General features: G+C 44.1%; 1 protein-coding gene across 2 annotated transcripts in view; it reads right to left on the reverse strand.

Annotated features, from left to right (window-relative positions):
• LOC147693338 (transient receptor potential cation channel subfamily M member 2-like) overlaps positions 1–12,493 on the reverse strand; it is a 623,295-nt gene that overhangs the window by 77,800 nt on the left and 533,002 nt on the right. For both annotated transcript variants that reach the window (XM_086933675.1, XM_086933674.1), the window contains exons 29-30: positions 9,382–9,458; positions 6,078–6,131 (exon numbers count right to left, since the gene is read on the reverse strand). In XM_086933675.1, the coding sequence (XP_086789801.1) occupies positions 6,078–6,131; positions 9,382–9,458 (131 nt within the window). The remainder of the gene's footprint in view (positions 1–6,077; positions 6,132–9,381; positions 9,459–12,493) is intronic.

Genomic DNA, 12,493 nt, shown 5'->3' on the forward strand with positions numbered 1-12,493 from the left:
CAATTCAGGGGGAACACCTTCTTCCTCGCAGGATATCTGCTCTGATAACTGACCTACAGTCTCTCACGTGCCTAATCCAGGGAATTGCTTTATTCCAAAGAGCATCTTCACCTTCCTGCCTCTGATAAGTGGTAATTTATGGACCATTGGTCATAAAGATCGTGTTACTGAACTCTCATTTCTCACAGGATACTGATTAGAATGGTTTCAATTTCAAAATTCTCTGCTCTCGTGAAACTCACAGAAGCTCTTGTCAGAGCCCAATGGCTCTGTCCGCCTAGCCAATGACTTTTTGGTGGAAGCATTTGCAGCAGGATTATGTTTGACACCATCAAAACTCTTACGTGGCAATGGCTGACAGGAACGTGCGCTGATCAGCAATCAGGCAGTCAACAGACGCAAGCGTACTTTACTCATAGGGCACCTAACACTTTACTGTGTAAAGTTAAATCTCTACTCATTGGCAGGCCATGCTTGTAAGATAACCTAATCCTTTACTTTGGAATGCTGAAGCTCTCACATCACACAGGCAGTACTGGCACAGGGCACCCAATCCTTTACTGTGTACAACTGAAGCTCTCACAACTGGCAAAGAGTAATCATAGGGGTACCTACTCCTTCGTTGTAAATTGTTGAGTCTTGCACATCACAGAAAGCACTCACAGGTTACCTAATGCTCTTCTGTGTAATGCTGAAGCTCTTACATTAGGCAGAGAGTACTTATGGAGGTACACACTCCTTTGCTCACAACTGGCAGAGTAATCATAGGGATACCTATTCCTTCATTGTAAATTGTTGAGTCTTGCACATCGCAGACAGCACACACAGGTTACCTAATGCTCTTCTGTGCAATGCTAAAGCTCTCACATCAGAAGGAGAGTACTTTTAGAGGTGCACAATCATTTGCTGTGTGTTGTTGAAGCTCTCACAATGGACAAGCAGTACTTACACAGACTAGCCAATCCTTTAATCTGTAATGTTAAAGCTGTCTCAACTGAACCACTGTATTTGATAGGAGTATGCAATCATTTACTGTGTAATGTCATAGCTTTGTTATGAGACAGAAGGCATTCAAACAGGGTACACAATACTTGACCTGCATTGTCACAGCTTTCACATCAGATGGCAGTACTCATATAGACTACCCGATCCTTCATGGCGTCGTGTCAAAGCTCCTACATTGTACATACGCATACAGGGTACGCAATCCTTCACCATGTTATGTCAAAGTGCCTACATAAGCATACACATACAGGGTTCCCAATCCTTCACAGTGCTATGCTGAAGCTCCTGCATTAGACATGTTCATACAGGGTTCCCAATCTTTCACCGCGTCATGTTGAAGCACCTACATTAGACGGACTGTACTCAGACACGGTACCCATCCCTTCACCATGCTATGTTGAAGCTCTTACATTAGACCGGCAGTACTCATACAGGGTACCCTATCCTTCCAGTGTCATGTTGAAGCTCCTACATTAAACAAATTTCACCCCCTCAGCCGTCACCTACCCAGCCGGTCATCTGACATTGTTTTCCTCGTTTTACCGTTGTGCTTCCTTCCCTCCCCTCTCCTCCTCCTCCCTCCATGATTCTTTGATTTCATGGATGTAACTATGTAACCTGTAACTCGCTGATTCTCATGTAATGCACTCTGATATCTCCAGGTCTAGCCAGTGCTATATAAAACTTTTCAAATAACTAAATACAACTTTTTTCAAATAAATAAACAGACAGTGCACACACAGGGTACCCAATCCTTCACAGTGGTATGTGGACAGCCTACATTAGACAGACAGTACTCATAAAGAGTACCTAATACTTCACAGTGTTATGTTGAAATGCCTGCATTGGCAGATTATTCTCATACCTTCATAGTGATAAGTCGAAGCTCCTACATCAGACTGACAGTATTCATACATGATACCCAATACTCCACTGTGTAATCTTGAAGCTCTCACAGCAGAGTGATAGTAGTCACAGGCGTACCTACTGCTCCACTGTGTAATGCTAATGCTCTCAGAACTGACCGACAATACAGGGTACCTAATCCTTTACTGGCCACCCTACCAAGACTGTCAGTGGTGATCACCTCAGCAGGGTTGCTAGTAGTGATGCAAAAAATGAGGTATCTATGTGAAGTGCCCATAGATGGGTAATATATCATTTGAGGACATTGGGTGTATTATATAGTGTGGTTGTTCAACCTCACTGTTTAATACATTTACCGACTCCTTTACGACCAAGAGGTTTCATGTCTTAAATTCTAGCTCAACCCACAGTAGCCGTGGATCTGAGCAGGCATGCATACACAAAGGAAAAAGTGCACAGCATTCGAACAGCACCAACACAACTGAAGAAGAAATAACTCAAATCAAAAAATGTATAAATATAAAGCAGATTCTTGGAGCAAAGGCATGATCCATGTTGGTAACGTCCTTCAAGTTTCACAGCAATTGGAAGCTGTCACTTCCCTTGAAGGTCATTCACCAACGTCAATCACACGGTTGCTCCATCAACTGGAGCCTTGGCTTCTTGTCTAACCCACGGATTTTTGGTCCATTCCCTGATCGCCCACATTAAACAAAAAAGATGCTCCTCTTCGCCTAGTTACTTTCGACTCTAAATTTAAGGAGGATCTTCTTCGTACAAGCCAGTATTGTTATGTTGAGCTGCAGGCGCCGCTCTTACTTGACTTTAACAGTCATCTTTCTCAGGCACCATTTATCTATTCCTGAAGATGATCCCAATAATGTGTTAAAGGGATCGAAACGTCTTCAACTGTTTATAATTCTAAACACAACCTTATACTTTCAGTTGTATGTGCTAAAGTGCATCAATGTTTATTGTTTTCTGGCCTAATTTATGTAATTTTTGGCCATGCTCCATGTAATGCCTGAGTTTCTCCTTTTTAATGTTGTACATGTCCCCACATGTGTGTTCTTCCTTTAACTCTTCATATTAAACGATCATGTGCAGCTGGACAGCCAAATATAGATATCATTGCATCTCTATATACATAATCCTCCAAAAATTGTTTTCTTGGAAGGGACTGTTGTTACTGTAAAACATTCAGTACACAAGGTCCTTGACCATTATTTGGCTTGCCTTTTTTTTGTAACATTGTTTAATATTCAGCACCCTGCCTTAGGACTCGATAGGGCTCCCTTAGGGGAGACGTAAATATGTTAAAAGGGGAGATTTAGGCTTTGCCACAACCTTAAATGGCAACGATGAGTTGTCAGTCTTAAACTGCCCTTTCCATCTGCAGTGGCAGACATAGTTTACACTGCCATACTTGCGGTTGCACAAGTAGTGCTGCAGTCCACAAGAGACACTTCATGTACCCCTGGTACCATATACTAAGGACTTACAAGTAAGTTGGGCTATGTCAACTGGGGACAGGCCAATGAAACATACACCATTTTAATGGAAAGAGTACATGCACCGAGTCCTGATTAGCAGGGCTCAGGGCATTTCAGAGTCATTACACCAGTGCCTAATATTCAAATCGTGGGCAAAAAAGTGGGGGGTGAACCTGCAAAAAGCCTGTTCCTTTACAGATAACAGGCCTCATTGCAAGGTTATAATTAGAGTAATAAGTGTCCATATCACAACATGATCGATAACTCAAATATTAGCTTTAAAACTATTTTGGAAATTGAAACGTGTTCAAGCTTAAGAGTTCAGAAAATGCACACATTTTCATCTTGAATGTCTTCTTTTCAAATTTAGGATATATATGTTAATTGAACCAAGCAAATGCATCTAATTAAGTAGGTTGGACTGCACATAGGAGGGCTACTTAAAGGTTGTTGGAGAGCTACCAGAAGCTCACAACCTACTCATAGGAGAAGCCTGCATTTAACAAGCGTTTGCAATGCAAATAGGTCTTGGATATGAGTTAGAGCTATTGACGTTGTAAATGACAATGGTTTTTACCTATACGTTTTATTTTTGGAGTGAATGTATGTAGTGTGCAAAATCCCTTGGCAAGGTCCTGCACTTCTTAATAAATATATTGAAAGACCCAAAGTGAGCATTTGGCCAAAATTTTGTGTCAGTTTCTTTGCCGGTGAAAATGCACCCTGTGTTACCTGATGCTGAACACGCACCTGCTCTTCACTACACATGGTGAGTATGCACCACAGGGCATGAGAGGGTACCCGCCAGGGGATGGAGAGAACAGGTATCACCCCAACGATTGCACTGTCGGGGCAGGGTCTGAGGGTTTTACCAGGACACAACAGGTGCCAACAGCCAAAAGTAACACATGCCTTGCCTAGGAGGAGTGGGGCAAGGAAGAGGGTGGAGTGCTAAAAAAACTACTCCGTATAAACACTGCCAAGTCAATGCATCACACCTTACAACCTCAGTGCCCCTCGAGAGAGTGGAGCCCTCAAAGCAGGGGTGGTATATAAGAGAAAAGACAGAGGGAGTGTTGAGAGGGGGTATACTGTGGCATGGCCCACCACCCAAGCCACAAGAGGTCTGCAGCCTCCAGCCAGGGACTTCAGTGGACTACCTACCCTAGGCATGTTCATCTGATCACTGGCTCGTGGAAGGCATGGGATAGGATACAAATCTAGTGGCCTTCATGGTCCATGTCACACTTTAATTTTCCTGTTACCTCTACAATGTTCACAGAACTTATGGTAAAGAGATGTGTCTGTGAAAACAAGGACGGCGATCTGTGGCACATGAGAGGGGTAATGTTGGGGCCTGGGAAAGAGGCTGTTAGAACACAGTGCACTTAGAGCCTTGGTCGACAGAGCGTGTTTTCTGAGGAGGAGCTTTAGCCCTAGGTAGTAGGCCCTAATGTTTACAGTCCCCGCTAACCTTTTGTCATTCTGTCTTCACACCCTCACCGAGGTGCCCGGAGATGTAACCGCAAGGGTGGGCGATGACATTGAGATGACCTGCTTCTTCAGAGCCAGCGGATCCAGCTCGTACTCCATGGAGATCCAGTGGTGGTACCTGATGGAAAAGGCCCGGGAGCTGGGGCAAGAGCTGGTCAGAGCACCCCTTGCAGCAGGAACAAGTTAACCCCACCCCCACCAAAGACCCTGCACTCACCCCTTGATCGGGAATGACGTAACATAGCCCCACAACTCCCATGAAACCCATGAAAGGGAACAAAACACACACACCTGGCCCCCAACCCTGCTCTTTAGTAGCAGAAATAAGGTAATGTGCCCACTGACACCTGGCACTTGAATCAGGGACAAACTACTATAGCCCCACTCCCTGCCACAACACACTCCTCCAACTGTGTGCCCCTGGCTGCAGGAGCAATGTAACCCCTCTTCGCCTCCCCACCCACCCACACTGGCACCCAGTCCCTGGACAGCGGAACAATTTCACCTGGCCTCATCCTTCATGCACCGATGGGCCAGGAGAAGGATAGATGATACACACCAAGCCTCTGGACTCATCTCTGCCCCCTGGTAGCCGAAACTAGGTAACGTCCTAAAATACACTGGGCGTGCACGGTTTCCAGGCCGCTCTATGGTGCGCCGTATCTACGGGGAGGTGGAGGAAGAAGAGAAGGAGCTCATGGGGAGACATCTGTGGTCTTTGCACATCCTTCAATCAGGGGCGGTTTAGGTCGACAGTGCTAGCAGCTGCCTTCTTGACAAGAACTCTGAACCCGCTCTGCTGGCAGCCAATGGAGGCTGCGCTGCCTCAGCCCCAGGTGCCGGGTGGCGTGTGATGCAGTGTGTCTGCATAGCGCTGAAGGGAGAGAGAGCCGCAGCGGACAGGAGGATGGAGAACATGGGCAACGGGAGGGGGCGAGAACAAAGTAAAGCACAACAGGAACCTAAAAACATAGTACTCCTACGGTGTAGCAACCAATTAAAGGGGCCAGTAGTCATGGGAGGATACAAATTACAACATGGTCATACTAAGGAGGGACTCACAAGCCTATGAAGGAATCAGACGCTAGCATTTATGAAGAGCAAAAACACAAACCAAGTAAAAATGTGGGCGGGGCTTCTCCTCCGTACAGTACCTACAACAAATAGCCAAAACAGCGATTGCGTGCTGGCTCAGGCTTGACCTAAAAACATACTCACAATAAAAGTCTGTCCTTTTCTGAGTATTCTATTTTGGGTTGGAAGCCAGTGGACCTATGAAAGAAAATAGAGATGGTCAACTTTGGGTTTCCAGAAGGAAAGGATACAACAAGATAGTGGAACATGTGAAGAGCAAAAAGATGCTATGACCAGAAGAGGGCAGCAAAAGGTGATAACACTAACACTAATACACACACACACACGCACACCCGCAGGCGAACACACACACACCGACACACACTTTTTTTCTTGTTCTCTAGCTATAGTTGGTTTCTGGCTCTACAACTATTGCAGCACAAGGGTAAAAGGGCAGGGCCCAGCATGTGGGCCCTATATTGTCGCAGTAGTACATTTTTTGTATAATATGTATATATTCTTTTCAATTCATATTACTACATTGTGTAGCCTGAAATCACCACTTGTGCTTTGAAGAGCCACATTTGGTGGATTTACACCTCAGGTGCAGCCGTACAGTTACTAATAGTATATCTATGGTCATATTTTAAGTTGTATTGGCTCCCACCCCGACCCCCCGATTTAAGTGGAAAACACATACCCCTAATAGTAGGCCTAACACTCCATCTAGAGTTAGTGAACTGCATTTAGGCAGAGATTTAAACCAAGGTGCAGGTTAAGTACATTAGTGTGGAAATGTGTGCCCATTAATTTGCATTTGTTAACTGGGCTCAAATTGTTAATGAATATCATGTAAATGAACATGGCACTGACACATTTCCACTGTCACCATACAGAGGGTGTAAAGAATCATGAGCTGTACTTGTAAATGAAAAGCAATGCTGCATAACTTAAATATTTTTATATGTGTCAGTGAATTGATGCAGAGTTAAAGAATATAAAATGGCTCCAGTGGTTTACTGTTATGAGTCTCTGAAAGGGTTAAGCATCAATGATGTCAAAATGGGCAGAGCTGGCATTTTTCTTCAGCTCCTGGTAACAGGTGGAGTGCTTTGCTTCACCTCCTGTGTGCAGAGGAGGGCCCCACATGTGTAGAAGTGATTCTCTGATCCCCAGCAGGATGTATGATTAGATCTGCAGTGCTGTCCTCCTCCACGCTGTAGGAACCATGCTGACAAATACCTGGAAGAAGAGTGGATGTGGAGCACTGTGATGTGGTCTGTAGAGGAAGAATGTCTCCTACATTGTTCCTTGTGGAACCAAAGCTACAGAGAGTGTGCCCACCACCTCAGATGAAGTGAGGCAGAGAAGGTGCAAGAAGAAGAAATCAATGTCCCTGGAGTCGCTTGTAGACCAACAGGAACCTAGAGGCCAATAAGCAATGGAGAGTCAGGGTGCTCACTCCAGGATCCCACTGATAAAGGCACCTGTGAACCTCATAAAAAAGAACCATTGCTTTCTTGGTTGAGAGAACAAGATGTGGTGATGATTTTCGAGCCTAAGAGGTGGCCGTCTTGAACTGGTATGCACTGTGGTGATGGATGAGGTAGTTAGGCTTGAATTCCCTTGCAAACCAATCAGCTTCTTCAAGTCTGTCTACTGGTGGTTTACCCTTTAAATGGATTTCTCTAAACCTTCCTCATTGTTAGAGTCGCCTTACGTTCCATCATCATGTTGCTGCAATCCATTTTGGTATGGGGAGCCTTTGGGGTCCTAATGGCAGAATAGGGCACCGCATTGCATCACTAACCTTACACGATGCAAATTGTACCTCAAATTTTCAGCAGCATCTGAGAGCATATGCCTAGGGCTCTGCCTGGACAATAGTCAGTTCTGGATGACAGCAGTGGATCTAAAGATGGGCCCAATTAAAACTGAGTTTATTTTCTCAAATATCATAAAGGAAGGTCAGCTGTAGGCTCAGACCCAGGGGGGGTCACTCATGTAATTTCTGGCTCCACCACCACCCTTGCCTCTGGATTTCTACCTGGTCATACACCTCTCATTTAAAGAACACATAGGGTAAAAGGGTAAAATACTCCCAATCAAACCACTCGCCTCATCTAACAGCTTCTGCTCTAGAGGGCCTGCCTTGCCCTCTCACACACTGGTAGAAGCAATCCTCTACTCCTGGGACTCTCTAATGGTTCCTGGTATTTTTATATGCCGAATAAAGATTGTTAATATCAATACTCCTGAGACTCTCCGAAGAAACCCTCATCCCATTGACATTCTCCTTGTGTGGTGGTGTCCATCCAACACCGAGAACCTAAAGTGAAGATATCACACGAGTCACAAACTGAACCGTACGTAAAGTCACAGCTTAGCACAGATGGAAATCTAAGATGCATCGCCTACTGAGTAGAGATAAAGTGTGAAGCAGGAGAAAATAAACGGTACAAACAGCAAAGTAGAACATAAAGAGCAAGAAGAACAGAGAGCCTGAGGTGAAAACCACACTGGGCATCAATAAAACCTGGGAACTCATGGTATATCTGTGTACCAATAAGATGCATTGAAGAATATTGAGTAACAAACCCAAAAGAATGCAAAACTAAGGTACACAATAGTAAGACTAAAGAATGCCTTCAAATACAGTGGTCTGGTTACAGAACAGCATGTGTTGCAATTAAACAGAAACACATTAACATGTCTGGGCTTTATGCCTTTCATTTTAAGTTTGGCTCGACAGAGCAGCTGTGTACGAGACCTAGTGTTACAAATTCTTCAATATATACATAGAATGGGTTTGTGTCCCCCCCCCGAAAAATATTCTCTTTCACCTCATGGTACTGTCTGTTTGTGTATCCTTCCATAGCCATACGCAAAGAATTTTTTTGCTTTGTCTTTTATCACTTGAGGCGAATATTTAACTAATTTCACCAGGGCACTGAATGGAGGGCGGACCCGGTGACTGCTAATGTATGTAATTTTTTTATTGTTTTGACTTGTAAGCAGTTTCCTATGACCATTGCCTCCTTGGGTATGATCAGAATACAAGGAACAACCATTTGTAAGGAAACCTCTAAATGCCCTCATCTGGAAGGGACCAGACCTGACAGTAGAATGTCGCCCTACAGACTACACATGAGAGGGTTCTCCTGTTAAGCTTCCAAGATCCCAAGAAAGAAGAGTCCAGTGTTAGCTCCTGGAAGAGAGGAAGGAAGGAAGATCGAAATTCAAGAAGAAATGAGGTAGTATCTAAGGAGGGGAGGAAGAAAGCAAGGAAAGAAGCGCGGTGGGCCGGAGGAAGGAATATGTTAAAGTGGGAAAGGACAAAGACAGAAAAGAGGATGGGGTTCATTAAATATGAAGCAATGAAACACTGCATGAGAAGTAGGTGAATTGGACATGACAGACAATCATGTCTCCTCAGTACCACACTTACTGTATCCATGGGTTGTGTGTTTCTTGCCTCTCTATCTTTGCGACGTATGAAGGAGGGTCATAGAGCGGGAAATCCACCTGCGGAGAAGAGAAACTATCATTAGACAATGACTGTACACACAGACACACACAAACTGAGAAACACACTCTTACTCCATGCATAGCTGTGACTGTGAACACAAACACACACACCCTCTGGCTTATTAGAACATTGGAATGTTGGGTGCTCCACTGAAGACAATAGAGTGCTCCTGGCTTCTAATGGCTGGTAGAAACCCGGAGACAACATTCCAATATTTTCTTTTATTTTACAGCTATTTCTGTGAACAAAGCCCTCTAGGAGCCTGAGGGGATTTAAACCCCTTTGGGCTACGTGAGACCTTTGTTTTCACAAATTAGAACATTCTGCCGTCTAGGGACAAAAATGTTCTAATAGCCTTGGAGCCCTCTGTAGGGGACTTTACTATCCATTAATGGCCCACTCCCTTGTTAAAGGCCCAAGCCGAAAACGCTGGAGTGGGCCTTTAATGGCTGGTAGAGCCCGCTATGTCGGGCTCTAAGGCTATAATAAAAAATCTCACTTTGCACACACATCTGTACTTTCAAACATCAGAAAAGCACTGGTGTCCCCGAGGTACGTTAATTTTGTGATAAGAGTCTGGTAGGATAATATCATAAGTGTCTCCAGGAATATGATTGAGCTTATTCTGGGTGTTAGGGACCAGGATGAAACCCGATGAAGAAGGATGCCACTAGTGGGTGAGGGTCTTCGTCAACAAGAAAAAAGGTTGTCTAGGGGTTACCTGTCAGTTGTAGTATACCTTCTTGTGTAAATGAGATCGGTCAAGGAGACCGTATACTAAATCATTGAAGATTCTCTTTCCCCTTTCCAGTAAATGATATATTTTTAGTGACTGGTGTTTTGTGTCTTGACACATAAACTGGTTCAGCTGACTGCCACTAGGAATCAGGAAAAGACACACAATTGATGGGCGGAATGCAGCACAAATCAAAACATTCACCCCCAGTCAAGAGATTTGGGTTGAATCCATCATTCTTTTGCTCACCATGCCACCCCAGTTTATGGGCGCAGGGTCAAGACTGATTTGCATATGGCTGGGTCCAAACTGGAACAGCATGGTGAGTAGAAAAACGATGGATTTAGGCCCAGATCTCTGTACTGGGGTGAATGTATGACATTGTTCTGCATTCTGTCCATCAAATGTTCTTTTTGCACTAGGAATCAGGAGCAGACAAATATCTTGGCCACTGTTGTAAGTAGGAATGCAGTCCTCTACTCTACTCATTGATAAGGTTGTTGGTAATGGCAGAGTAATGGAGTGCTGCTGCCTAACATATCTGGCTATTTGTTTAGCACTGTATTTGAGAATCAGTCATAAGCGCCATACAAATTCAATTACTATACAATACAATGTAAATTGTGCAACCACACCATGTAGTCTTAACAATATATGTTTTTTAAATTGCAGAAACTTTTTACATTAGTACATAAGATTTGATTATTGAATCTAGTGTCATTCATTATAAGTTTGCAAGCATAAGCTGACTAGAAACATTCAGGCCGCATTAAAACAACAATGTCATTAGTGAACTTGGATCAGATGCACAAAGCTTTTTTGCGTTTGCAAATGGCCTGATTCGCAGATTTGGGATGTTCGCTTATACAAAAAGGCATTTTCAAATGTACAAAGCCCAAATTACGATTGCAAATCGGTATTTAGAAGGTGCGTGTTTAGGGCATCCCTTTGTAATACCGATTCACATTGATATGTACAAATGTTTTGCTACCGAAATCTGGTCGCATTTTACGACTAACTCAAAATTGGACGTAGACTATTACCGTGGAACCCCTTCCCCTTTTTGAACGAAACAATAACTTTTTTTTAAGACCAAGCAGTGGTCCCTCAAACCACTGCATACTCTTAAAAAATTAACAGAAAATCTTTCATTTTTCTATTTAAACAGACCCCATTTTCCTTTAAGGAAAACACGCTGTGTTTAATAAAAAGGACTGCTTTATTTAAAAGCAATCACAGACATGGTGGTCTGCTGACACCAGCAGGCCACCATCCCTTTGATTTTTGCGAATCCCAATGGGTCGGAAACTGAGACCCCATTAATATTCATGAGGTAGGTCTATTTGCGTCCCGCTTTGATTCACAGAAAGTGTAAAACATAGTTTTGTACATTTGTGTTGGCAAGTACCAAATAGCAAATCGCAAACATTCGCAATTTAGTAATTACAAACACTAAGCTACGTACTTCTGGCCCTAGGAGGCAAATCATTTGTCATATATTGTGCGTGCGATCCATGGACTATATCATTATAGATTTCCTTGGGTTTGGAGGTGAAGTGTGTCAAATGCAGCAGAGAACCACAGTCTCTCCACGGTCACAGAGGTATCTGATGTCACCTGTGGCAGCAATCAGCACCATCTCAGTGCTGTGGTTGATGTGGAATTGTGACTGGGAGACGTCAAGTAGGTAGTTTTGTTTCAGGTTTTCAGTGGGCTGTTGGTTGATGGCTTTCTCGAGGAACTTTGGCCGGGTAAGGGTGCAGGGAGATTGATTGATAATTTTCACTGGGGTCGGTAGAGGGTTTCTTTAGGAGGGGTCTAACCTCTGTGTGTTTCCATCTGTCCAGGAAGGCAGCTGTGGTGATGGAGGTGTTGGTGAGTTCCATATTGATAGGGTTGGCTCCGATGTTGAAGACAAGGTTGGGACAGAGGACAGTGGGTGCCCTGGACTTGATGGTCATGGTGGTCTAGTTGGTGAGAGGAGACCGAGGGCCATATTTACAAGCCCCTATTCCCACAGTAACGCCACTTTTTACGAAGTTCCTGTGGCGATAGGGACTTTGCCTTATTTACCAGGCAGTGTTAAGTCAATTAGCGTGGCTTAAATCTGCCTTGTAAATAAGGCCCTCTTTCATGCTATGCTTAGAGTGAAAGAGGAGGGCAATGGGTGTTGCGGTGGGCGTTCCACTGCAACACTCATTGATTCCAACACTGGCCCCTATTTACAAGGGAGGTGTAAATAGGAGGCAGCATCAGAGTTAAGACCAGGGGAAACCTGGTCTTACCACGGCTTAA

This window comes from Lissotriton vulgaris, chromosome 8 (genome assembly GCF_964263255.1).
Source record: "Lissotriton vulgaris chromosome 8, aLisVul1.2, whole genome shotgun sequence".
NCBI classification, from domain to species: domain Eukaryota; kingdom Metazoa; phylum Chordata; class Amphibia; order Caudata; family Salamandridae; genus Lissotriton; species Lissotriton vulgaris.